At 40.9% G+C, this 27,360-nt stretch overlaps 1 protein-coding gene across 3 annotated transcripts; it reads right to left on the bottom strand.

The window, feature by feature from the left end:
* Positions 1–1,273: 1,273 nt before the first annotated feature.
* LOC117295446 (leucine-rich repeat serine/threonine-protein kinase 1-like) lies at positions 1,274–27,360 on the bottom strand. Of its 3 annotated transcripts, none has more exons than XM_033778107.1 (25): positions 27,231–27,360; positions 26,638–26,903; positions 25,457–25,535; positions 23,508–23,684; positions 22,546–22,691; positions 21,828–22,066; positions 21,165–21,313; positions 20,324–20,490; positions 19,455–19,670; positions 18,640–18,716; positions 17,751–17,975; positions 15,939–16,155; positions 15,365–15,514; positions 14,217–14,399; positions 13,612–13,893; positions 12,876–13,041; positions 11,706–11,976; positions 10,738–10,974; positions 9,411–9,640; positions 7,819–8,840; positions 6,883–7,218; positions 4,864–5,028; positions 4,285–4,404; positions 3,431–3,661; positions 1,274–2,698 (listed from the first exon to the last, which is right to left on the bottom strand). In XM_033778107.1, exons 1-25 carry the CDS (start codon positions 27,274–27,276, stop codon positions 1,838–1,840), a joined length of 6,258 nt encoding a protein of 2,085 aa, XP_033633998.1. In that variant the 5' UTR covers positions 27,277–27,360; the 3' UTR covers positions 1,274–1,837. The 3 variants fall into 3 exon arrangements, with proteins under 3 accessions (XP_033633998.1, XP_033633999.1, XP_033634000.1); XM_033778108.1 differs by having other exon boundaries at positions 25,457–25,532; XM_033778109.1 differs by lacking the exons at positions 25,457–25,535; positions 26,638–26,903; positions 27,231–27,360 and adding an exon at positions 24,930–24,996.

Below are 27,360 nucleotides of genomic sequence, written 5' to 3'. Positions count from 1 at the left end.
AGAACAATACATGTATTTTGCAGTATTGTTTCTATCTTGCCCTATTTTGCCTGCCAAAAATGCTCAGGAAAGCACTTGCCTACCAAAAATGCCCTGGGATGCACAAAGCCACTCATATGGTAAACAAGACAACATAGAATATCCACATTGTATCAATCAAACAATCTATCTAGCCTGCCAAAAATGCAGTGGAATGTACAAAATCACTAATTTGGTAAACAAGGCATCTGTCAATCAATCTATTCATCTTGCTTGCCAAAAATGCCCTGGAATGTACAAAATCACTAATTTGCCATATTTTGCCTGCCAAAAATGCTCAGGAAATCTCTTGCCTACCAAAAATGCTCTGGAACAACAAAGCCTATCGAATGGTAAACAAGGCAACATACAGTATCTACATACAATGTATCAATCAATCTATCTATCTTGCCTGCCAAAAATGCAGTGGAATATACAAAATCACTAATTTGGTGAACAAGGCATCTCTGTCAATCAATCTATCTATCCTGCCTGCCAAAAATGCCCTAGAATACACAAAGCCACATCTTCATGAAAATGTGCCTTGGCTTTGTTGTCTATACCCTTGATGTCATAACCATGTAAACCTTGCTATGCAACTATAGACCATATTGAATATGATGTCACCATTCTCTTACCAACAGGTGGTAAAAAATGCCCGGGTGTTCAGGCCTTGACCTTAGCTCTTGAAGGAGCACAGCAATTTTCCTATGGTTTGGGGAAATTTAATTTTTGTGCATAAGCAGCTCTATACAAAATTTGGCCCTGGTGTGGGATCTGAGGACATGATCATATACAATTAAGTTATTGTACAAAACAATTTCATCAGACAGATATTGAGGGCCAACCAAGAGTTGTAAGCAACAGAAGTTTCAGGGGTGAGAGTCATTGACAGGAAAAGAGTCTAAAACTAGGATTCAAATTTTAGAAAGGTTATGTTGAAATGTTGGCATCTCCACCTTTTAGTACATGTTACTCCTTGGGTTTATACTTCACACAGCTTAAAGCAACAGTGTCCTAAGCATCAGAGAAAATAGATCAAAGAGTAGGATCTCTCTATCGTGGAAAAAATAACAGCTGATTTTTCTTCCCAAGACTGACTATTGACCTCTTGCAGGCACGTCACACGCGGCGACTGTGCCACGCTCACCATTTTGGTGGTCAATAGGTTTACGTGTAAACGCTCAGCGCCTTAAATGCGCACTTCACTGAATATCACACAGATGACGTTGCCCACCAATATGGCGCATCCAAAATTATTTGATGATGACGTCAGGTGAATTGGGTCAATAAAACGTCTGAATTCAGATAAAAGTCTGAAATTTCTCCTCCCTGCAATATAATGCTCGGAACAACAGAGTTTTAATTTCCAAACACTTCATTTTGTTCGCGCCTGTCTTAAAATAGCTTTGTCATCAAATACATAATTTGGTTCTAATTTTATACAGCCCTCAAGTAAATCAATACATTCAGAATAAGAGTTAATCAAACGTTGGCATATCTCAAGTATACATACAAATTTCAGCTCAAAATAAAATATGTACAAAATAGAAATATAATCAATTTCAGTATTACATTTTTTCAGAATATCAACAGCTTCAGACAATTATCACACAAGATCATGTTCTTTTACAGAGAGAAGTCTCAATTTGTACACATTAAATACGATTTAACTTAATTAAGCAAGAAAGGACGGGGGTACCAGACACACCTACAGTAACTGTATGGTTTTCTGGCTGGAAGCCTATTTTTTCTAAGCAAAAGTTGTTTCTGCTAAGCAAGTTTTTGGACCCAGGTTGGAAAGAACATTTTGTTGCAGTTATTCCTCCATGGCTTCTACAGCATCATTCAACACCTCATGAATGTGATTAAAGTTCCAGATGTTATCGGCTCCCCATGCCTGCCACACCAGGAGCTGGTAATGACAAGGGGTGTCTGACTTGTCTGCATTGCAGGCCGGCTGTATCTCCTGACAACCTACTACATACTCCTCCCCCGCCCTCAACAACTGTTTCACCGGCCCACTCTGCTCTCCCAACTCATCAGAAGGCCCCAGCTGAGCGAGTAACTCCCCAAAGTCGTACCTGCCGCAGTTTGCGGAATCTACAAAGGTGACTAGGGTGTCGCCAGTGTTCATCCCAACCCACAGTGTATCTTTGACCGTTAACAGTGACTGAACTTGTGGAAAAACAACGCCAGAGGTGTGCCTCTCCGAACCGTCCGATGATGGCCGTCGGATATCCGTTGGTGGATGCAGGAATGATCTGGAGCTGAGAGTGGATGCACCAGACAGGGTGGCTGCATGTTGTCCGCCAAAGTGTGAATTCCGAAATGAAATATCATCGCCCTCGTCGTCTTCAGGGGGACTCTCACCCTTGCTTTCTTGCAGAGTCTCGTTCACCTCCAAGGATATTCTTCCCGGGGACACCACTACCTCCTCCTCTTCTTTTTCCTGTGCGGCTTTGCTGTCCTCGGACCATACCAAACAATCGCCGCATTGCAGGGCGACTTTACCGCATTGTAAGACTTGTACAAGTTGGCGGCCCGCCATGCTGTACTGTAACACTCTGGAGGATTGCTCTGTGATGCAGAAAAGATTATCTTGGTGATGAGCTAGACCCAAGATGCCAAGCTGAGCTCGAGCTGTCACGGTGATGGACTGCTTCTCAAGCAGCATCTCCTAAGCCATTTGGTGGGGAGGAACAGAGAGAGAAAAGATTGTGTTAACTGGAAAATAATGTTTTCTGATGTATACTAATGACTTTCATGTTGAAATTTGCAGCCGAAGTTGAAAAGTTCACTACATGAGTCACATATGACTTTCCTCATTTTAACCATAGAATCGTTATAATAATACTTTCTAGCAAATAAAAGTGTTACGTGAGTAACAATACAACTGTAATAATACTATAACTATAATAATTTGTTTTCATTAATAAAACTTCTTATCGACAAGGGTGCATTCGAATTATGATAAAATTACATGGTTTTAAAATAGTGAAAATGACAAATCTAATGCAAAACAAGGGAATTACATTTTACATAATGAACATTACACAAATAAAATAGAAGACATGACAGTTATGTACAGGCCAAATGTAAAAAAATACAAAAATGGAAAATATAGTAAAAAACTTCCCCCCAAAAAGTACAAACCAGTTTCAATTGGAAGATAAACAAACCGTAGGCACAATAAAAAGAAATTCAAAGTACGAAGTATGAAGTTTGTATATACTCAGCGCTTTGAGTACCTTGTTTGGTAGGTACCTGCGCTATTTTTAAAAGACTTCGATATTATTATTATTATAATTTACCCTTGCTTGAAACGGTAAACAGCTTTATGAATTAGAAATTCTGCTAAGGGATGCTCTGTAAGCACAAAACTGTTGCTTACATGCTTTATGAAACTGACCTTTGTGCAGAGGATGCGCAGCCGATTGCCGCACGCTATCCAAACCTCCTCCCGCTCAGGTACCAGCTCCAGGACGTTGCACTGCCTTTTCTCCATCGTCAAGACCTTTGACCTACACCACATCATCCCCGGTCCGTTGTCGCTGCTCCCCGCCGACGACGACAACAATGTGTGGTTGAAGACGATCACATGACCATCGGCCAGACCCGCAAACAGACGCCCATGAATGTCCTGGGAGAGAATGGATTGTGAGTTGATCATAACAGAGAAAAAAGTGGTTTTTTTTCAATTTAAAACAGTTTTACTCTGAACGAATTTTGACAGATGGTGCTGTTTCAGAATGAACAAAATATATAAAAACTTAACCATATGCCTGGAACAGTGCACAAAAACCATCAGTTTGAGATTTTTTGAGAATTTTTTAAGTTTTTAGTTTTTGGTCCAAAATCAAAACAAACTCTGTGTTTCAGATTTTGGGTAAAAAAATGTTGGGTGATTTTATGGTTTCAAATGATACAGAGGGGACTACTAAAGACATGGGTGAATTAAGCACAAAAATGAGATTTATTGACAATTTTGTAAGTTTTAGTTTTTGGTCCAAAATCTAAAAATAAATCTGTAATGCCAGCATCACATAATTTTCAGATTGTGGGTCAAAAAATGTTTGGTGATTTATGGTTTCAAATGAAGACATTTTACCAGTGTAGAAGTGCTAAATAAGCAAAAGTTAGAGATTCATTGAGAATTTTGTAAGTTTGAGTTTTTTGTCCAAAGTCAAATTTTTTAAGCCAAAGTTTGAGATTTACATTAAAATGTGTAAATTGGAGTTGTTTGGAGTTGTTTGATAACAATACCTTATTGTTGACTGGTTGATAGCGGAGACACAGCACCTCAGAATCAACGCGGAAATCTTTCTGATGGCCGATGAGTTGAGGACCAACCGCAGGAAGCTCATACAGCTGGATACAGTTATCCTATTTCAGAGTAAAACAAACTATGTCAAAAAGTCAAATTTCATCTACAATTGACCCCTTGCACGCACATCACAAGCGGCGACTGTGCCATGCTCACCATTTTGGTGGGCAATAAGTTTACGTATAATTGTTGCGTCACCTAAAATGCGCACTTCACTGAATAACACACAGTGACATTGCCCACCAGTATGGCACATCCAATGTTATTCTGTTGATGATGTCAGGTGAATTGGGTCAATACCTGTGGTTGCTTTTGACAGATTCCCTGAACTGACCCAATTCACCTGAAGTCATGATCAAAATATTGACTTTTACCCGGATGTGTGTGAGCACTGTATACTTGGTACTTACCCAAGCTACGTGGAAAAAAAAATCACAGCATATATTATTTGTAACCGGGCTTTATGGGTAGCTATTTTAGATTGTGTAGGAAGGGAGAGATAAGAGAAGCCATTTTACCTTCGTTCCAACAAGTTCCGAGTGTCCAACTTGTACCATACAATTTGCCTGAGACCCATTGAGTTGTTTTTGTAAGAGTTCCCCATCGGAGTAGTACTTGATATGAATTTTTGCTTTTTGACAATTTGCACCGTCACCAGTCCAGAGCCACAGACGACTTGAGTTCTGTCAGAGTCAAAGAAAAAGTGGGATTTGTTAAAAGGTTTGGGTACTTTTTGTAACACATTCTCACATTTAAACTTACACGGTTTGAAGACAATGATTGTAGAAAGCTTCTCTTAAAATATTACTTGATGAGGTGCTGTAGTTTTTGAGAAATGAGTAAAACAATATCACAAAAAATAATGTTCTTCTCTGTTTTATCATTTCAAAAAAACAGATATGGTATCTGTTCTCAAATACTACAGCACCTCAGCAAGTAATGTTTTTAAGAGAAGCTTTCTATCATCATTTTCTTCAAATTGTATAAATTTAATGAACATGTTAACGTGTTTTGTGTCCTAACAAAAGCACCCAAACCCTTGAAATCTGATGAAGAAACAACTGACCAATATAAAAATAATTAATAAACCACAAGGGGAACTGATGCGGTAATTTTTTTTTACAACGATTTGTGAGATTGAACAAAGACAAATTTACTAGAGCGGGATTTGAAGCGCTTTAATCTGGAGTCCGTTGGTTCAAATTCCGCTCTAGTCAATATTTCTTCGTTCAACCCCAAATAAAAAATAGAAATTACATACTATTTATCGATATGTTTTGCCCCCATTCCATACAGTGTACACAAGTGCATAACAATCATAAGATAAAAAAGGGTGAGTGATAACAGGGTGAAAACGGGGAAATTACAATCCACAATAAGAACACAAATAAATTAGTAAAAAGACAGGAAATACCAAAATCCATACAAAAATGGTTAGACAAGACCATTACAGAACTCCCAGTACAAAAAAATATTCTTAAATTTACAATAATATTACAAAACAACTGGTAAAAAAGCATTAACACTAAGACAATAAAAGTATGTTCATAGGAGAGAAATAGCAATAGCAAAACACAAACATCAAACATTTTTAAAAGTCTTCAGCGAAAACACATCAGTGTAAAAAGAAATTTTAAATCAAAAGCCTGACGACAAAAAGGGTGCATGAACATGACTAGAACAATACCATCTTAAAAGAAACTAACATGAAAAAGTATTTTTTAAAGTACACACAAAATATTGAAACCATGCTTGAACCGAAAGATTGATAACTCACTTCAAATCACAAAATCCCGTCCTAAAAAGGAATGTTTGAAAAATATGATTTAAACAAACTTTGTCAGTGCAATTATTGAAATACAACTTGAAAAGGTGAGTTTTTGACGTCACAAATTTGCAACAAATAGTTTGCAACAGTTGACCCATGTTCAACTTCTACGAAAGCATTTTCGGATTCTGAACTGGGCTAAACTGGTCCTCCTTTTCAGTAGTTTATTTCTTTTGTTTTCCCAATGTTCCCTCTTCCTTCTGTTGATTTGTTTCTGTTTTCGTCTTTTCATGCGCTTTGAGCACCTTATTAGGTGGATACATGCGCAATATAAATTGTCATTATTATTATTAATAATATTATTATTATTATTATTTCATTTTATCACAGCATGCAAAAGAAAGATCTCATTTTCCTTTGTGCCGGTAACTCCTCGAGCCGGGCTACGTCCCGTAGCCTTAGATCTCAAGGGTCTTTCTCAGGATCCTCGCTGTTCCCAAAAGCGCTGCCTTCTGTAACAGATCTACCCTCACATTTGTCCCTATTTCATCTAGATGTTTCCCCAGTGCTTAGGGAATGGTGCCAAGTGCTCCAACCACCACGGGGACTACTTTTACCTTTACCTGCCAAATCTTACGAAGTTCCCTGGCCAGGTCCTGGTACTTCTCGTTCTTTTCAATCTCCTTCGAAGCTACCCTTATATCACCTGGCACAGCTAAACGCAAACCCTATCCACCATAATCTCAAACTGGCTTATGGCCATCCTTACCTCGTTTAGTTGACCGTTACCCGTCTGTAGGCAAGTTATCTTCCCTGCAGTGTGCAACGGTATCACGTTATACAGACAGACGAACGATGCGTTCCTGAGCACGGTAGCAATATCATGTCCGCTAGGTCTCGCCAGTGGTTTGTCGTTCCAGCATCTTTGCATCAGTCCCTCCAGGGCCGGGAACATGGGGACCATGGTGTAGTCCCGATACACAAAGGCAGGTTTGATGCCAGTGTCCACGGCGCCGCGGACCTCGATGGCTGATTTGAGGTTCTCGTAGGGCCAGGTACCAGTGATGAGATGGTAGAGGAGCATGCTGAATGAGAACCAATCCACCTGGGCATGGGAACAGGCAGATTTTATATTAAAAAAATATATAAAAACAACATCCATCAGTGTTTGAAAGACTGAACTTATTTGCAACACAGTTTTGGCAAGTCCTGGGGCCAATTTCATAGAACTGCTTTTATAAGCACAAAAAATCAACTTAGCACAGCAAAAGTGTGCTTATTAGAATCAGATTACGAGTCAAAATACCACAACCTATTAACCATTTGTGCCCGTTATCCTTCTCATTTCTGCTAAGCACAAACTTGTTAAGCTGAAGCAGTCACTATGAAATTGGACCCTGGGCCATGAACCTCGGCTAGGGCTCCATCTCCAGCTTGGGTTCCATCATCAATTTTGGAGCAGTGTACATTTTGTACAATGTTTCCAGGAGCAAACTAAGCTCAGAGCCAGAGGAGCCGAGCCACAGTTTTAGAAAAAGACCCCGAACTGGTACCTTTAAATAAATAAATGGCCGACATGAAAGAGAAAAACATGCACCAGCCTCACCGAAAAACACATGGGGTAAACAACGCACAGAAATATACAGCATTGCTACTTCGCAAGCCCCTGGAAGTACATGTACTGACTAATCAATAGAACATGTACCTTCTCTGTGAATGTTTTACCACGTAGAATCTCTGGTGCACAGAAGCCCATGGGACCAGCCATCCCCCTGGCGCCCTGCAGGTCCAAATGCCGAGCTATCCCATAATCTGTAAGTTTAATGTTAACAGAAGCATCCGCAGAAAGTGAATACAGCAACACGTTATCCGTCTTTAAGTCCGAGTAGATGATCTTCTTCCTGTGTAAGTACAAGACACCATGCGCCACCTGAAGAGCGATCTTGTACGTCAGGGTACGGTCTAAGATCGTATGGTAAACCTTCTGGTTCAACTCCTCTCTCTGATTCTCCAGCTCCTTCTTTAAGAAGCTTGCCAGGTCACCAAGAGGGGCAAGCTCCATCGCGAAGCAAAGATGTTGGATCGAGATCCCAATGAGGTGGATAATGCACGGGTGTCTTAGCTTGGCCATCATGGCGACTTCGCTGCGGAGATTCGCAAATCCGTTGATGACTAGCTCCGCAGTGAAATCGGCGTTGCTCCCGGCGCGCTGGCTGGAAATTAAAAAGGGCGTGCCGCGACCCGACTCGCAGCTGCTACCAACACTGGACTTCTGACTACCCCCAGACTGCAAGCCCGAGTCTGTGCTCTGCCGGAGGAAGGTCGATCCGATCAACATCTTCACTGCGACGTTCTCTCCGCGGAATTTTGCGCGGAAGACTTCTCCGAAACCACCGCTTCCGAGGCGGCGGCTCTTCTTTGGGTCGAAGTCGAAGAGAGTTTTATCCAGAGCCCTGATGGGGAGGTCCAACAGGAGGAGATCGGGGATGAGTCTCGTCAACGGCAAGCTCACGCCTGGATTTCTTGGACACTCCACCTCTTCGGACCCTCCCACTGTCGCGGCCATGGAAAGCTGACCGACGGAGAAATAATGAATGTTTTCCTCGCATCCTGTAAGCGGCGACCTCTGCAATTTATCCCTTTTGATCTCTGCTGCTGTGCAATCTGGACAAGGAATCAACCTCTGGATGAGATTTTTCCCACTGAATTCATCAACGTCCAATAAACCTGAAAAACAATACGACAAATAATAATAATAATGAGTATTTAAAAGACTTTTTCAAGCCCGTCAGGCCTTTCAAAGTTCATTACAGTGTTATATTACACATTGCTGTATAAACCTCAGATTTAAACTTATCCTCCGGTTCCGGTTTCTTGTAAACAAATACAAATTTTGCCCAACTAACGTTGATATCATAAAACCTATGTAATGGTTGCACAAAATTAGGGCGTGATTGGCAAATTGGGTTTATAAAAAAAGTAAACACCCTCGTCCAAAGTCTAATTTTGTTTCACAGTTAACCTTAACAAACTATTAATTTGTGAGAAAAAAAAATTGAAAATGCCGTTTAAAAAAAAAATGGCAATGAATTGTTTGATTTTTTTTTATGAAGTTTGTTAAAATAGAATTTAAAAAGAAGCTTAACAACAAAATGAACAAAAATATTTAAAATCTACGTAGATTTGATTTCATACAAAACTATAGTCTGCGCTTCAGTTGTTCTCTTGGTTTTTTTTTTTTTTTATATACGAGCGAGCCTTGCACCAGTCTCTACACACATACAACAAAAAACTTACCCGGATACCACTCTTTTATCAGGTTCTCAATGTGGTCCACCATGAAACCCATAGGTTTGAACACGCCTTCCAGACAGTGGATGCGGACGCAGATCCCCGGCTTAGAGTCTTTGAATGTCAGAGGGGTGAGAAAGATCCGACCCGTCTCGTGAAGAACAAAGATTCCTCGTTGCCAGTACATGATGTTTGTTCGACTCAACGTCACACCAACTCTCATACTCTGGTTCATACTGTCATAATAACAAGTATTCATAAGGATTTTTGTTTTCAAGCAGATTATAGTCCCTCAAAGTGCCTTGCAATATTATAATAATAATAATAATATTGAAGTCTTATATAGCGCACGTATCTACCAAACAAGGTACTCAAGGCGCTGAGTATATAAAAACTTTCAGAAAGATGAATTCTGAGACCCAACTATTTAGCACCTTATAAGGGTTTACAAGATGCTACGGCGCATACAGCAGCCACAGCCAGGAACACCAGGGCGAACCCCTTCTATTATCAACAAGTGCACTGGGTTCTTTTACATGCGTTATACAACACATGGGCCCAACGGCTTTGCGTCCCATCCGAAGGACAAAGCAATGGTTAAGTGTCTTGCTTAAGGACACAAGTGTCACGGCTGGGGATTATTATATTCAGTACACCTATTTAATACTAGGTTCCTATACAGCGCTTTATTATCTTTAGGGTGTATCAAAGTGGTCAGTACTTTTCCCTGCAAGGTATTTTTCATTTCATTTCAAGATATTTATTTCCATTCCAACAGAGAATCGTCATGACAATAACAAGGAACAGTAAGAGGATAATTGAAAATGGGGGGCACAGTCAGAAAAGACAAAGCTTGTGGGAGGTATGGCCCGACAAACAAATAATATATCTATATATTTTTTTAAATATGAAACTTATTCCTGTATATAATAATAATAATAATTTTTTTTATATAGCACATTTCACAATAACCGTTTTAATGCGCTTTACAAAAGTGCCCTGGTCATAGGGCCAATAACATCCCTTTTTAAATAGTTCTCAGCTCTATAAAGCACCGTGTAATGGTTAACAAGGTGCTGTGGCGCAATATGCTGCCAATCAAACCAGGAACACTGGGGCAAACCCCTTCTCTGGGTGCACTGGGTTCTTTTACATGCATTACACAACACACGGGACCAACGGCTTTACCTCCCATCCAAAGAAAAGCAACAAGTGTCTTGCTAAAGGACACATGTGTTACGACTGTCAGACCCACATTCTGCTGAGGAGCACTAGAGCTTGAGTAGAATCAGGGAGAGTTGGCAGCTTTGTACAATAAATAGGAACCACCTACCCTGAGTTCCTTTTGGGTGTCCTCCTGGACCTCCCGCCCTTGGTGGCCGCCGGCCCCCCGGTGTCCAGCATCTTGAGAGAGACGTAGACCCTTGAGACCAATCGACTCCAGAATCCCGGTGGGATGTAAGGAAGCTTGTAGACACGCTCCAGGGTCTGGAGAAACTTCTCGTCTTGGAGAGTCGGTGAAAGATCCTGTCCCGGCTGCTCCTTGGGAAGTCTACTCGGGATCAGGAACCTGAACAAGGAGTCAAGGAGATGGGAAGGTATTTATGAATCAAGTATTCATATTTATATCTATCATTTTCCTGCAGGCCTGAAGTCTTTGAATAATTGAGTGAGACATTCCCTCTTTCTCAAAAGCTATGTTACTTCAGAGGGAGCCGTTTATCATAATGTTTTTTACTATCAACAGCTTTCAATTATTCATGACCAAGTAATTGTTTATACATTAGGCAGCATTCAAGGGTATTAACTCTAAGAATAAACTAATTAAAAGTGAACGCGCAGGTACAACCGTGTAATAAATCTCTTTCAAGGGAGTGTTTGCTCTGAAAAGAGCCAGTTTTGGTCTCAACGTTTTGATGTCTCGCTCGATGTCTCGACACTATACTCTGCTTGTCTTCAGGAGAAAAGATAATGGTTCTCTCCTAAAGGGTGTCTTCTGAAAATGAGCAGAGTATACAATGGTATATAGTGTTTGAAACGTCAAGACCAAACCGGCTCTGAACGTACATATTTACTATTATTTATAGTTTATCCTTATTCTTCACACCATGCAAAGCTTCAAACATCAGGGGTGGATTTCACAAAGAGTTAAGCCTAGTCTTATATTGAGTTAGGATGAGTTACTTGTCCTAACTTAGACTAGCCTTAACTTTTTACTATCTCCTAGGACTAGTCCTAAAAGACTAGTCCTCAAATTAGGACTAGTCCTAACTCTTTGTGAAATCGACCCCAAGTACTTACTCTGTGCGACTGATGGGCAGCAGTATCTCCAGCCGTTGCAGCAGCTGCAGATACTCCTCAAACTGGTTCTCACCGAAGCCACTCTCCACACACAGTGCGGCAAGGCTCGTCTTTTGTATACGCCCTTCCCTTACCAGGGCACTCTTCATGTTGGCGACTTTACTGAGTACGATGTACAGCCAGACCGGGTCCAGGAAGTAGAGGCTGTTGAGTCCTTGAAGATGGTCGTTGAAGTGGACGAGGCTACCGCAGGAGCTTAGGAATTCAGCAGCTAGGAGGGAGAGTCAAAGAGATTGAAACAATTTTGTCTAAAAGCTTTAGTCATTACATTGTATTGTATTAATTTCATTTCGAAAACGGAATAACCTCCATACCCTGAAGAAGTGTTTTAAATATAATCGCGATTTAGGGCAGTGGATTTGGCGCAGTGGCATCTTTCCTAAGACCTAGATTGGAATACCACCAGGGGCACTTTGTGGATTGGATTGTTCAGTTAGTATGCGATTGCCTGGGTTTTCCCTGAAATAATTCTCTGAGGGGTTTTCCTCCCGACATCTTCTTTCCTTGTCTTCTCTCTCCATGAGGGTTCTTGGCTAGTGAAGTGATCGATGTCTGGTTAGCTTAGCTTCTTTTTGCGCTTAAGCTACTTTTCGTGGTTAAGCAACACCATGAAACTGGGCACCCTGGACTTGAGTCCTTCGACAAGACTACAAAGTGATGACGGGGTCCTTCCTCGATTTCCTGACCTTTCTGGTAAGCTTAAGCAGGGCTACTTTTTGCACTTCTTGCTACTTTTTTACCCTTAAGCAACTCCATGAAACTGGGCACCCTGAGCTCAAGTCCTACAAGACTACAAAGTGACAGGGTCTGTACCATAGAGTTATATATAAGAACTAGAGGGCGCACTGGTGATGCTTCGTGCACAAACGCGACGGAACCGCAAGGAGACACGCGTGGCCATTCTGTACGCGCATTGAATATGAAACACACATTGGAGTTTGTGTTTATTGAACGCTACGCGATGCTGTCAACTAACAAAATGGCCGCACAAGCACACGCTGTGCGATGCCTGTTTTGTCAACTTAGAAAATGGCCGCCTGCGCGCATGCTGGGGCACGTATATAGGCCAGTGCGCCCTCTAGTTCTTATATATAACTCTATGGTCTGTACCTTCTTCAATATCCTGAGTGCTCTGTATTTTGTTGTTTGGTATCTTCCTGATGTGGTTCGCTAACTCTGCATCCTTCAGTATCGGAGGGAGTCGAGGACTGCATCTTCGGAGTCGCTCACTTTCATTAGCCATGATGTCTTTTAAGATGAAGAAAGTATGAGGAACCTGAAACCAAAGGTAGGGATGACGGTGAAAGGCTGTTCAAAAAAGAAAAACTGGGATGGATATCACAAAGATTTAAAACTAGTCTTATCTTGAGTTAGGACGAGCTACTCGTCCTAACCTAGACTAGCCTTAAGTTTTTACAACTTCTAGAACTTGTCCTAAGTTAGGACTATCTTTGTGAAATCCACCCTTGATTTGTTTTGAAAGCTTGTGAGTGTGAAACCTTGTGAGCGCGAAGCCTGCTTACATAATTTTGGTTTTAAGACCCTAATTTAAATACTATTTGGTCAATATCTTTGTTTGAGGCAGACTACTGCTAGATAGCTCAGTTAGTGGAGCGCCTGCATGTTACAAATAATAATAACAATTTGGTCTTAATATAGCATTTTACATCTCAAAATGCTTTACATTCAGGAAATTACAGGAAAATCAGAAAATTTCCGGAAGTAGTCCGCAGGTCTTTGGTTCAAATCCCGCTCTAGTAATTTTTTCTTCATTCAATCCAAAATCTTTCCAATGAAGTTACAAAGCAGCTCTGTGAGATGTAAGAGATTGAATAATTCGACCCACCATTCTGCCAATGAACGGAACCTTCGTCGACGAGCCGCCGCTCGTCTTCTTCTTGATCCGCATCCCGACTGCACTTTCATAGATGAACTCCCGTAGCTGTCCGATACCCGTACCGTCCGGACTCGTTGCCGTCACCTCAAGGATGCCAGCGATCTCCGGGAAGCCGTCCTGGCGGTTGTACCGTTTGCAGATTTCCGCTCGGAGAGCTTCCAGGTCTTGAGACTTTCTGAGTTTGTCGATGTGTGTTGTCACGACGATGACGATACTAGATGATGCTCTCGACTGTGATTGATAAGATAGCCGATTATTATTCTTTGCACATTTATTTTGAATATTGTCTCTTGAAAAGGCAAAAACCCACACCTAGTAATTGCAGGTCCTGCCGTTGAGTTCACCAAACTCTTCCTAACCTAGGATCGATCTAAGGGTTTAGGACGAGTTAAGTTCCATATCCATAGACGTCGAGCCCATCCTAAGTTAGGACGAGTTACTTGTCCTAACTCAAGATAGGATTTTGTCAATTTTGTCAGCAAAAAATGTGCAAGGTTTTGAACATCCAGAGAAGAAAATAAAATGCAATGTTTTGAGAGTGACGAAGAACTCACCTGAATACTGAGTAACCAGGGGCAGAGCTTCTCCACTCCTTCCAGATCATCCCTGACGTCCCAGACCAATAGGTAAAGCGCCCTCGGGGTCAGGAAACACTGATGGATGATGCAGTTCATCTCGCCTCCTTTCAGATCCCAGGTGGAGAATTCTATTTCCTTCTGTTGATGACTGGGCGTACCCTAAATCCATAAAAAAAGAGTATAAATCCAACAACCGATCATAAAGTGACAAAAAGAAGTATAAACCGGGCTCGACTGGGTAAATTCATTGTTCCTCAAAAAATACGGGCATGCCCAGACTTAGGTTAATAGTGGTGATTTACCCAATATGTATACAGTCTTTTGATGAAATAGTGCCTTATAAATTGTAATTGTTATGTTATGTTACGTTAAAGGCAGTGGACACTATTGGTAATTACTCAAAATAATTATTAGCATAAAACCTTACTTGGTAACAAGTAATGGGGAGAGGTTGGTAGTATAAACTTTGTGAGAAACGGCTCCTTCTGAAGTGGAGTAGTTTTTGAGAAAGGAGTAATTTTCCACGAATTTGATTTCGAGACCTCAAGTTTAGAATTTGAGGTCTTGAAATCAAGCATCTGAAAGCACACAACTTCATGTGACGAGGGTGTTTTTTCTTTCATAGTTATCTCGCAACTCCGACGACCAATCAAGCTCAAATTTTCACAGGTTTGTTATTTTATGCATATGTTGAGATATAGCAAGTGAAAAGACTGGTCTTTGACATTTACCAATAGTGTCCACTGGCTTTAAATTCTCCTGTTGAGTTTAATGAATTCCTCAAACAAACAAAACAAACAAAACACCATGAACAGTGAACAAAATGAAATTTCACAAAATGCAACTGTTTTCCCAAATGCGAAATTAAACATACTGAAGATTTCCTGGTTGTATGATAGTCAGGGGGCATGACGCCTGGCTATAGGATAGTTTAAGGTTGTGTTACTTCTTACTGCAACCCCCACAAAAAAAAGGATAAAAAATGACGAACTAAGGGAGACTGCCAACGTAGGTCTACATAGCTAAGTTGGTGGAGCACTGGCACATTAATTTGGCGATCATATGCTCATCCGTTTCCTATGTCCACCCAAAAGTAAGATATAAACAATACATAAAAAACTCACTATCATGGTTTTAGATTTGAGTCTCTCCCTGAACGAGGATTTATGCTTGACAGGATCATGTAGAGTCCATGAGCCGATGTTTATCCCGCTGTCGTCATCGTTGGATTCTTCCCCGATGAGACACGCCAGTAAAGACGACTTGCCGCATCTCTGGTCAACAAAATAAAAAAAATAAAAAAATAGTTTTCTATTTAATTTTGTGGGGGGTGGGTGAAAAGAAAAAAAAATTGATCTCCTGTTAAAAAAAGGAAAATCACATTCCTATCTCAAGAGTCAACAAACCCAATCTTTAAAAACAGTAAAAAAAATACAAGTTTTTTGTTCACTGTTTTGTTGTTTAGAGCAATTTTTACCACTGAGCTAGAAACCTGTCACAGGTTTGTTTTTTCATGTGGAATGATGTTGGGTTACATAAAGTCAATGTGTGGATACTGCTCCTAGACAACTGCTTGTTTTAATACACTTCGGCGAGAAAAAACATTGTTGTTTTTGGTTTTTTTTATTTTTATATCAGCCTCCAAAAAGTCATTTTTAAGGAACAAAAATAAAGAGGCAGAATCACGATTACATGTACCTCCGGCCCAATCAGCATGAGCTTCATCCCGTAATACGGTCGACACTTCATCAGTCTCTCGTTGAGTTTATTCAAGATGCTCTTGGTCTGAATCCCTTCTTCTTTCATGACTTCCGCTACCGTCTCAGGCTCCTTGATCTCTAGCCCTTTCAATCCCAAGAAGTAAAGGTTCCTTAACTGTGCTAAATCATCGGGGAGTCTCGTTATACCCTTATTCCTGATGAAAAAATGATCAGCATTTTATAACAATGCTCGAAATTGTGCAAAACAAGAATATAATAATGTTCAGTAAAAACTATTCAGAATTAAATCAATTGGACACTTCGGTACAGAAAAAAAAAAGTTCACAGATTTACAAATAACTTACAGGGTTTACAGAAGATAATGGTGAAAGACTTCTCTTGAAATATTATTCCATGAAATGCTTAACTTTTTGAGAAAACATTAAAACAATATCAACTCTCGATATCGAGATTACGGATTTATTTTAAACACATGTCATGACACGGCGAAACGTGCGGAAACAAGGGTGGGTTTTCCCATTATTTTCTCCCGTCTCCGATGACCGATTGAGCCTAAATTTTCACAGGTTTGTTATTTTATATAGAAGTTGTGATACACGAAGTGTGAGCCTTGGACATCACTGTTTACCGAAAGTGCACAATGGCTTTAAGGAGGGGCTCCAACCTCAAATGATGATAACAATAATACTTGTATAGCGCTTTATACACCAGGGGCCAATTTCATAGAGCTGCTTAAGCAAAAAATTTGCTTAAGCACGAAAATAGCTTGCTTGTTTTACACATGTTACTGGCCAAAATTTCATGCCGTATACATTGCTTGTAACTGGTATTTAGCTGTTGTTTACTTAGCATAACAATTGAGTGGAGTCTTGGCCGGTAATCTGATTTTACTAAGCAAGGATTTTTTGCTTAAGCAAAATTTTGTGCTTAAGCAGCTCTATGAAATTGGGCCCAGGGCCCAATTTCATAGAGCTGCTAAGCACAAAAATTTGCTTAGCATGAAATTTCTTTCTTGATAAAAACAAGATTACCAACAAAATGTCCATTTGTTGCATCTTGCTCGTTACTGGTATTCAGCTGTTGTTTGCTTATCCTGAAAATCAAATGGAAATTTGGTTGGTAATCCTGTTTTTATCGAGGCAAAAATTCCATGCAAAGCAAATTGTTGTGCTTAGCAGGGCCCAATTTCATGGCTATGCTTACCGCCGAATTCTGCGCTTACGATCGCGATTCCCCGCTTACGTGCAAGCGCCGAATTTCTGCGCTAGCCTTGTAAGCGTAGAATGCCTAGTAACGTGGAGTACGCACGCGCAGAAGCCAAAATTCGCCACTAACCCGTGAAATACGCTTGCCGTAAGCACAGAATTCCCTGCTTCCGTAAGCGCTGATTCTGTGCTTACGGTAAGCAGAGCCATGAAATTGGGCCCAGCTCTATAAAATTGGGCCCTGTAGATACATGTATGCTGAGCTACATGTACATTTTGAAGTATGAGACTTATCCCTTTACATAGCGCCCTGTTATGGTTAACAAAGTGCTGTGGTGTACCATGCATCCAATCAAACCAGGGTCATTGAAATTTGATGAAAACAAAATCAAAATCCACAAATGAATGTTTTTTCTTAGAAAATTAAAGTTACTTTTTCCAAACAACTGCTTTGGAGATCCCTCTTGCACAACAAACTCCGTTTACTGGGCTAGCTCAAACTAACGCAAAACCAATTTTATGAAATAAAAAACAAACGCCACCAACGGTTTAAAGCTCTGAGCCAACGGTTTGGTGCAACTTACCCGCTCAGATCCAGCTCATGAAGACTGTACAAGTTGCAGACGCTCGGCGGAACGACCTGCAGTTGGTTATCGCTGAGATCAAGGTTGGTCAGGCTGTCCTCGAAGACCTCAGGAAACGAGAGGAGGAGGGCGTGCTCGCTGAAAGAGCCAGCCGAGTAGAAGGTACTCCCCGGGGAACCTGAAGTTAATGCTTCCATGCTGAGCTTCTTCTTGAACAGTGGGAAGCTGGATGGGTTAGGGAATCGAGCATAATAACAAAATAAAAGTCTGTCCCGTGCCAATATAGCCCATTAGACCGGTATTTAAATATCCGATTTCCTTGGCATTACAAAATATATCAATCCCCCTGGACAGGATGCCAGTCCATCGCAGCTTACTCCCCCCCAGCTCTCACCAGTACCCATTTTTACTCCTGGGTGGAGTGAAGCAATTATGATAAAGTGCCTTGATCGATGACACAAGTATCCCATCTGACCAGGCCCGCCGTCGATTTCACAAACTGCTAAGATTAATCTTATCTCGAGTTAAAATCTTAAGGTTTACATGTTACAGTGCAGGGCTGGGACTCGTCCTATGTCTTAAAATTAATCCTAAGTTAGAAAGAGTTTTGTGAAATCGACAACTGGATTTGAACCTGAGAGAACATTTTTTTATAGAAACAACAGACAATACATGTATATCTGAAATATACACAAAATATACATATGAAGGATGTCACACACAATAGCATTTTATACCATTTTAATGTGAGGTCAGAGACTTGTATGTTTTCTTTCCATTTTCATAAGGACTCTATAGGGAAGTGAGTGGTTCAGAAAACTGAATTTGACCTTAAAGTCTTTCTTTGAACATTGGTCGAGGAGGGGGGGAAATAATGGCGGCAACCAACCTTTTTCTCTTCTGACTGATCCCAGGAGATCCCAGATTCTCTACGTGAAGGAGTCGGTTATCGGCCAGGCACAGCTCCTAATGAGGAACGATCAATCAAAATTACTCTCATTATTTATTTCAGTGTAGTATTGTTCACAAGCTTGGTATTAACCCCTTGCGCATGAGGGCCACCCCAGGGAAGAAGGACCAACCCTTTCACACTTGGATGGCTCTACCCCTGATCTACCCCAGCAAATGGGCATACACCAGTGAATAGGCAGCCCTGCTATGGGGTAGGAATAAGCGGTAAAACTCTGGGGTGTACTTGAAACGTACAACCGGAACCCCATGGAATAAGGACCTACATGTAAGCGGGGAGAATGGGCTGAACAAAATCTCGGGGCATCCCCTGGGCTGGATTCCCAGGAGATAAGATGTACAGTGTGAAAACGGGGCTCAATTGAGTTTATATAATGGTCATTATATTGTGTGGCATGGTTGGCTTGTGCGTAAAGCGCTCGCCTCTCACCAAGGTGACCCCGGTTCGGTTCCCGGCCAGGGCTATATGTGAGTTGAGTTGTGCGTTGGTTTTCTGCTGTGCCACAAGGGTTTTCCAGACTATCCGGAAAAATCAAACACTTTCGATCTTGGCTGTGCTCCGTGGTCATAACGGATTGATGTGGCTGGCAGCCAAAGTCGCCCTTGCATGCCTGCTTCTCGAACACGTTGTAACGGCGTCCTTCGCGATTCAGCTCTTAGCTGCGAGTAAGGATGATTAGCACCCCAAATTATTATTATTACTTTCTTGGAGTATGTACCACTCTGTGACCCTACCTTTAAGCTATAGATACTCCATACCGTAGGAGCTGGGAGCTGGGTGATGAGGTTACTAGACAGGTTCAGATCATGCAGGGCGGTCAGTTGACATATTGTCCAGGGGATCTCCGTCAGGTTGTTACTGCTTAGGTTCAGGATGACCAGGGAACGGCTCCAGTGGCCGTGCATGTCTGGTACCTCTTTGATGGAATTCCCCGAGGCGTTGAGCTTGACCTTTGGGGTCAACATGTTTAACAAAATTATCAGGGAATGAAATTGCTGCGGCAGATAAACTTGTAGGGTAACAAATTTTTATCAGAAATGTATTCTATTTTAGTAGATGGTGTCTATAGACAAACCAACAATCATAATACCCCTCTATTATAATGATGATTGTGGGCTCTGATATAGAGCCTTATCAAACCCTAAGGGCATATCTTAGAGCTCATTATTTGTTTTTAAACAGGAAAATCGGGGGGGGGGGGTAATTATGAGACCATTTTACATACATTGTGTAGCACCGAGTGATGGTTTACAAGAACTGTGGTGCATTCAGTAGCCCTTGTGAGAAACATCAGGGCTAACCCCTTCTCTGAACAATAAGTGTGACTCGGTTCTTTTCTGTGCATTACACATAACCCAAAGGTAGATGCAATCATAGTTAAGTGTCTTGCTTACGGACATAAGTGTCTCAAGACCACCACTCGAACCCGCACTCTGTCGAACAGATACACCAGAGCTCGAGTCCAGTGCACTTGCCTGCTCAGCCACAAACACACCTTAACACAATAGAGCACCAAACACCAAAGCAACTGCATTACAACAGCACAGAAGCTCAGCTCATCACATAGACTTGCACAGTCTATTGGCAAATTGACTTGACTTACCAACGGGCAGTCCCATGCTGATGGAAGCTTGGCCAGTCTATTATTGTTGATGCACAGGTTCTTTAAGCTCTTTGCAGCGGTAATGCTTTCGGGTATTTGTAGGATGTGATTCCCCGAAACGTTCAGTGACGTAAGGTTACTGCACTCCCAAACGATTTTCCCTTTTTCTGCAGCAGAAAAACAAGTATTTTAGATTTTTTTAAAGTAAAATTACATGATTTTTAATAATATTATCAATATTATTTCTTTTTCGGCAAAAAAGGACACAGGTTACAAAGATAATACGCTTCCCCCGAAAAAAGGTACCACAAAAATAGGACACCCACGAAAATAGGCGACCAACGAAAAATAGGTTACCCTTGAAAATAGGAGACCCACGAAAATAGAAGTCTTTTTTAATCTGCTTAGCAGATTTTCAGCAATCTGCTCAGCAGATTTCTAAAAATCTGTTGACTCACAAAAATAGGACACCCTTTTAGAGCAAAAAAATGGATTTGACAAGCTAGGGTGGGTATAAACACCTGGGCCCAACTTCATAGCGCTGCTTAACGGTAAGCAAATTTGCGTGCTTACTATAGCAGAAAAAAATGCTTAAGCCTTAGCGTATTTCACAGGTTAGCAGAAAAATTGGGCGGCCATATTGCGTGTTCACTGTGGATTCGCATTGTGACATCATTTATTTTCGTGCGGTATAAGCAGCGGAAGGTTAGCATGCCTTTTCATGTGCTTAGGGTTAGCAGCGCTGTGAAATAGAAATTGCACAGTAAGCACAAAATTTACCGCTAAGCAGCGCTATGAAATTGGGTCCAGGTTTGACCAGCTAGGGTGGGTCTATAATCACCTGGTTTGACCAGCGTAGACGGGAAGCGTTTATGGTTGAGGCTTGTGATGGCATTGTTGGATAAATCCAGGTGCTCCAGGAGTGGTAACATGAACAGCTCAATCACAGGGAAGTGTAGTTTATTGTTGGAAACCTTCAAATACATCAGTCTGGAAATTTACCATCAAAAGAAGATTATTGAAAAGCTGCACCTTTAATCAATCCAGCATTTATATGGAACCGTGTTCCATTGGTCACTGCTCGCATGGCGTTACCTTGCATTGTTATTTTACACGGCTTCAACGATACAAGACAATACAAAAATACTTCCGGATGGCCTATATGAGAAACAAAATAAAAGTTTTTACTTTGGTCCGTAGACCTGACGCCCCACATGTTTGTTGTTGGAAACCTTCAAATACATCAATCTGAAAATTTACCAGCAAAAGCAGGTTATTGAAAAGCTGCACCTTGAACCATTATTGTTATTAATTATTGAACTAAATCAACGATACTTCCAGTTGGGCTTGGAGAAACAAAAGCAAAGTAATAACTGTGGTCCATAGACATGTAGACCCCATATATCTGGTTGTATTAAACAAGAGTAGACAGTCAAGCCACTCCTAGTTTTATGGTCGATATCCAAATTAATAGTCAACTTCTTTAATATGACAAATTATTTACCTTGAGTCTGTCAGTCTCTCCATGCTTTTCGGTTCCGGTAGCTTTGTGATCAGATTATGAGATAAATCAAGTCTCTCTAAATGGCGCAGTCCCCACAGCAGCATCTCCGGAATCGTCTTGATTGAGTTATGGGATAGATTGATTTTGATCAACGTATGCCAGAGGTCTGTCTTGGACGAATCCAGCCAGTTTCTGTCAAATACGTGAAGACACCTGTTGTTCCATTTGGCTACAAGTTCCTTGTTGAAAAGTGGGTAGAAATTTAAAAGTTATTTTATTTTTTTTCCCCGATAAGTTTTGTAAAATAAAGTGCAAGAATTCTACAACAGAGATTTGAAGAAAGTGGTACCGCAAACCTCAACTAAAAATACTCGCAGCATGCAAAGTTTCAAACCCATTCATAAAGCTGCTTAAGCGCTGAGTATGCCTAACAACTTTCTGCTAAGCAAAAAAGAGCAGTATACCAGTCACAGAGGGTACATAGGAAGCAGTATTGTGGCTGGTAAGCATATTTTTGTTGTGCTTAGCTACTATTTGTCCTTAAGCAACAGTATGAAATTGGGCCCAGGTTTATCAACATGCACGCCGGCCACCGCCCTTATTAACTCTTTCCTTTTTTACTAAGACAACTTCAACTTGGCTGTAATAGTCGGGTACCCTTAACAAAATTAAATATTTAGTGTGAAACGGTACTTCCACACAGGGGAAGCAGACATACCTGAAATTCCCCGGTCTCTTCTTCCTCATATTTACACCAAAGTCTCAAAACTTCACTGAATTTCTGGCCTGTTCTGAGGGCAGTCTCACTCCCTATAGTGACCACTTTTTCTTCCACTAGGAACGAAGCAAGCTCATACTGTTCACCTGCAAGAAAAGCCAGAGTGTTTAAAGGCTTAAAGGCAAAGTATACCTTCGATTTTTGGAACCGTTCGCTTGTTTCAATCTTTTACAAAATGAAGATATAGTTTACAATAAAACTACCACGTGAACATATTATTTCAAAGGTTTTTGAGATATTGCTAAAATCCGGAGCAAATGTGTCCTCCGAGGAAGAATAATCCCTTATAGGAGTACACAGTCTGAGAGTAACACTTCACAGATTCAAATTGTTAGGGGCATAAAAACTTGTATTATTTTCCATAGGATCCACATTACTTCGAAGTGAAGTTGTTCTCAAAATGATTATTATTATCGAAAGCTGCTGTAGGCTTCTTACCAACAGTTTTTATTGTCATTAATTAGAAGAATGATAATCTTCCCTTTAAAGGTACTGGACTCGTTTGTTTTTTTCAAAATATATATTATCATACAAACTTACTTGGTAACGAGCAGCGGAGAGCAGTTGGCAGTATAAAACATTGTGAGAAACGACGTAGTAACGTAGTTTTTGGGAAAGAGATAATTTCTCACTAAAATATTTGAATCTGAGAAAGACTTCAGGCCTGAAGTCTTTTCTTAGGCATCTCAAAACACACATATTTGTGCAACAAGGGTGTTTTTTCTTTCATAAATTTCTGTTCAATAAACTTTGATGACCAATTGAGCTCAGTTGTTCACAGATTTTTTATTTTATGTATATGTCAGGATAAACCAAGTTAAAATACTGGTCTTTGACTATTACCAAAAGCTACCAGTGCCTTTAAGATGTACATGGTGTTGTTGTTATTATTATTTACCAACCTTGGCAAGCGGCAATGAAGTGATCGTTCATAGCAACAAAGTCTTCTGGGCATGGCCGTTCACCCTCCCCCTTCATCTCAGCCAGTTTGTCGAGCCATAATTTAGCCATCTCTAGATGTCCCGCACGACAAGCCTTTGCCAACAGGCCTTTCACGGTTTCTTCATCTTCAATCATACCTTTCGGGAAAAAACAAAAATCGATTTTAATTTTACAAGACAAGTGAGCATCAAATTTTATACTGAGTGTATATGAAGTTGGTGGCATGCCGTGGCCGAGGGGTCTATAGGTCGGTGGACTCAAGTTCTGTAATTTACAGAATGTGGGCTCGAATCCTGGTCTAGTCAGTTATGACACTTGTGACCTTGAACAAGGCACTTTATCATGATTGCTTCTCTCCACTCGGGAGTAAAAATGGGTATCGGCAGGAGCAGGGGAGTAAACTATGATGGACTGGCATCATGTTCGGGGGAATAGAAAATATCCTGTCGTTTAGTGCCAATGGAAACGGATATAAACACCAGACTAGTGAGCACACACTCAGGAGTAAGCACTCAGGAGTAACCTCGGGAGTATTCTGCCATGAACTGGCATCCTGTTCAGGAGGAATAGAAATAGTCTCCATCGTTTAAAGTGCCAATGAAAACAGATATAAACACAAACGGATAGAAACACCAGACTAGCGAGCACACACTCAGGAGTAAGCACTCAGGAGTAACCTCGGGAGTATTCTGCCATGAACTGGCATCCTGTTCAGGAGGAATAGAAATAGTCTCCATCGTTTAAAGTGCCAATGAAAACAGATATAAACACAAACGGATAGAAACACCAGACTAGCGAGCACACACTCAGGAGTAAGCACTCAGGAGTAACCTCGGGAGTATTCTGCCATGAACTGGCATCCTGTTCAGGAGGAATAGAAATAGTCTCCATCGTTTAAAGTGCCAATGAAAACAGATATAAACACAAACGGATAGAAACACCAGACTAGCGAGCACACACTCAGGAGTAAGCACTCAGGAGTAACCTCGGGAGTATTCTGCCATGAACTGGCATCCTGTTCAGGAGGAATAGAAATAGTCTCCATCGTTTAAAGTGCCAATGAAAACAGATATAAACACAAACGGATAGAAACACCAGACTAGCGAGCACACACTCAGGAGTAACCTCGGGAGTATTCTGCCATGAACTGGCATCCTGTTCAGGAGGAATAGAAATAGTCTCCATCGTTTAAAGTGCCAATGGAAACAGATATAAACACAAACGGATAGAAACACCAGACTAGCGAGCACACACTCAGGAGTAACCTCGGGAGTATTCTGCCATGAACTGGCATCCTGTTCAGGAGGAATAGAAATAGTCTCCATCGTTTAAAGTGCCAATGAAAACAAATATAAAGACAGGACTGGTGAGCAGGCACTCACCGTGATTCGCAGAACCTCGACAGTAAGCCACAGCTGAAACGTCTCCCATGGTAAACTGGAATCTCAGATTTACCTCCCATTGAGTCAAATACAATAATGACAAAATGTGGCAGTCTGTTCTTTCTTTTATGCCACATTTTGCAAACCAACAGATCAGTTGTGACACAATAACCACAGCAAAGGGATTTTACAAGGCATGTTTTCCAGGACCTGGTGTTGTGTTTTTTGTCCAGGTTGATACAAAATGTATCACGGTAGGTGCTGCCTGTGCAACTTACAAACTGGAAAGTCCCGGTGGATGCAAATGTTAGCCGCCAGCAAAAAAAAAACAAAATAGGGAAATCCTGAGTTGTTCCGGGCATTTCAAAACTTCCGTCATAAGTCTTTCAAAACAAAATCTGCAGACAGACATGTCATCTTCTGATGCGGAGTGGTTAAAAGTTCACCAGATTTCTTATTAATTTTACACGAACAGGTGCCCAAACCAAGAGACTTGTTCCTACAATTTGTTTACGAACCATACTTACTTGGGTCCCACTCCAAAAGCTTGTCCACAATTTCCAGTCTGCCATGAAAAGTTGCGACATCTAGTGCTGTACCTTCCTGCAGTTGCACAATGTAATCACCATAACAGAGAGAGACAAAAAAAACCTTAATTTGAATATGGAACTAATAACTTCCCATTATTTCTTCTAAGAAAACCACTAAAAATGTTTTTGATTAGCACTTCCTTATACAAGGGGATCCTATACGATGTAACAAAATAGTGTTATTTTACAAAAAGCACGGTGAAGTTTCAAAGCCCTTTCATAACCATGCTAGCATCCTGGGAGACTTTCACTTTGGCATAAATACTATTTTATAGACATCCTGGACGTCATGCTTGCAAGTTAACCCTCCCCCAAGACAGTGCCACTGTGTTTCACTGCCCTTATTTGCATTTTTATGCATAACTTTACTAATAATAATTTTTTTTAAACAGGTTTCTGTGTAATCAAACTTCATACCATCGAAAAACAAACTGCCAAAGTTGAATGGCCATGCTAACCCGGTGGTCATGATGTAGTGATTGATTCCACATGTGGTGGTCATCCAGGGCTGTTCCATTGCTTTGTGTACAAAGCTATAGAGTATTAATGCTACTGCATTAGACCATGATTGGACTTTTTGGTGATGTGTTTTGGAAGGAAATTATTTCAATAATATTTTCAGCAAAGCCTGGTAGAGTGTCCATGGCTGTTCATGGCAGTTGTTTACTCCACCGAACCCCTACTAACAAAAATTCTAAAAAAATCAACAAAAGTGCCGAAAAAAGTGCAAAAGAAGTTAAATCCGAGAATATTTCATGTAGCAAATAATATTTATTTGTTTTTTTGTTGTTGCCAACTTATACCTAGACCCTCTGAAGGTGTAGGGCTTGAAAAATATTGGAAATAGCTTGATTTACCCCTAATTAAGATTTCCCTGAGTGCAGTAGAATACAGTGGGTTTCATGCAGCGAGATGAATTTTTTTTTCAAACGCACGGAAGGGTTAAGTTAATTCTTTTCTACACAGTTCTACGAAAATCATGGAGGCCTTGGTGCCCCTTCAAAAATGTCCAATGGACCTTAAGATTTTCCACTGGAAGTGCCCTTTGCAAAACGAAAATGCCCTTGCCCTCTTCGTAGTTGAAATTCCAGACCTGGGTTCTACACCCACTTTCATACCTCTTCAGTGCAGAGCCTTGTATCCACACCAGAACACAGCAGCAAGCAGACGTCACCCACGTTCCCATATTTGCAGGCTGCATGCAAAAAAGGGTGGGTGAAGTCACGCCACAACGAGCCTGACTTCACCTCCCCAAAGCGCTCCTTGTTTGCCTCTGTGAAGGGGAAGAGGTGATTTTTGACGTCATCTGTGAGGCTTTGAAGAAAGGCCGCGACATGGGATGTGGTTTGGGTTTTAATGTTCTCCAGGAGAGCCAGGGAGGCAACTAAAAAGGGAGAGCAACATTATTGAAAATTGTGAAAATTTGAGCTCAATTGGTCGTCGAAGTTGCGAGATAAAATGAATGAAAAAACACCCTTGTCACACGAAGTTGTGTGCTTTCAGATGCTTGATTTCGAGACCTCAAAAGCTGAGGTCTCGAAATAATATTCGTGGAACATTACTTCTTTCTCGAAAACTACGTCACTTCAGAGGGAGCCATTTCTCACAATGTTTTATCCCATAAACCTCTCCCATTACTCATTACCAAGTAAGGTTTTATGCTAATAATTATTTTGAGTAATTACCAATAGTGTCCAGAGCCTTTAATTACCTTCGATTATTTTGGGCGTGATATCGACAGGGTCTGGCTCGCTCATTGTGCTGGTCTCAGGATAATTGAAGTAATGTCAGAGGTCACCACAGCCAGAAGGGATCTGCTGTCACATAATTTCCACTCAAGT

Source organism: Asterias rubens, chromosome 10 (genome assembly GCF_902459465.1).
Source record: "Asterias rubens chromosome 10, eAstRub1.3, whole genome shotgun sequence".
Taxonomy (NCBI): domain Eukaryota; kingdom Metazoa; phylum Echinodermata; class Asteroidea; order Forcipulatida; family Asteriidae; genus Asterias; species Asterias rubens.
Note: the sequence above shows the minus strand (reverse complement) of the source record. Positions and strands in the feature narration are given on the sequence as shown.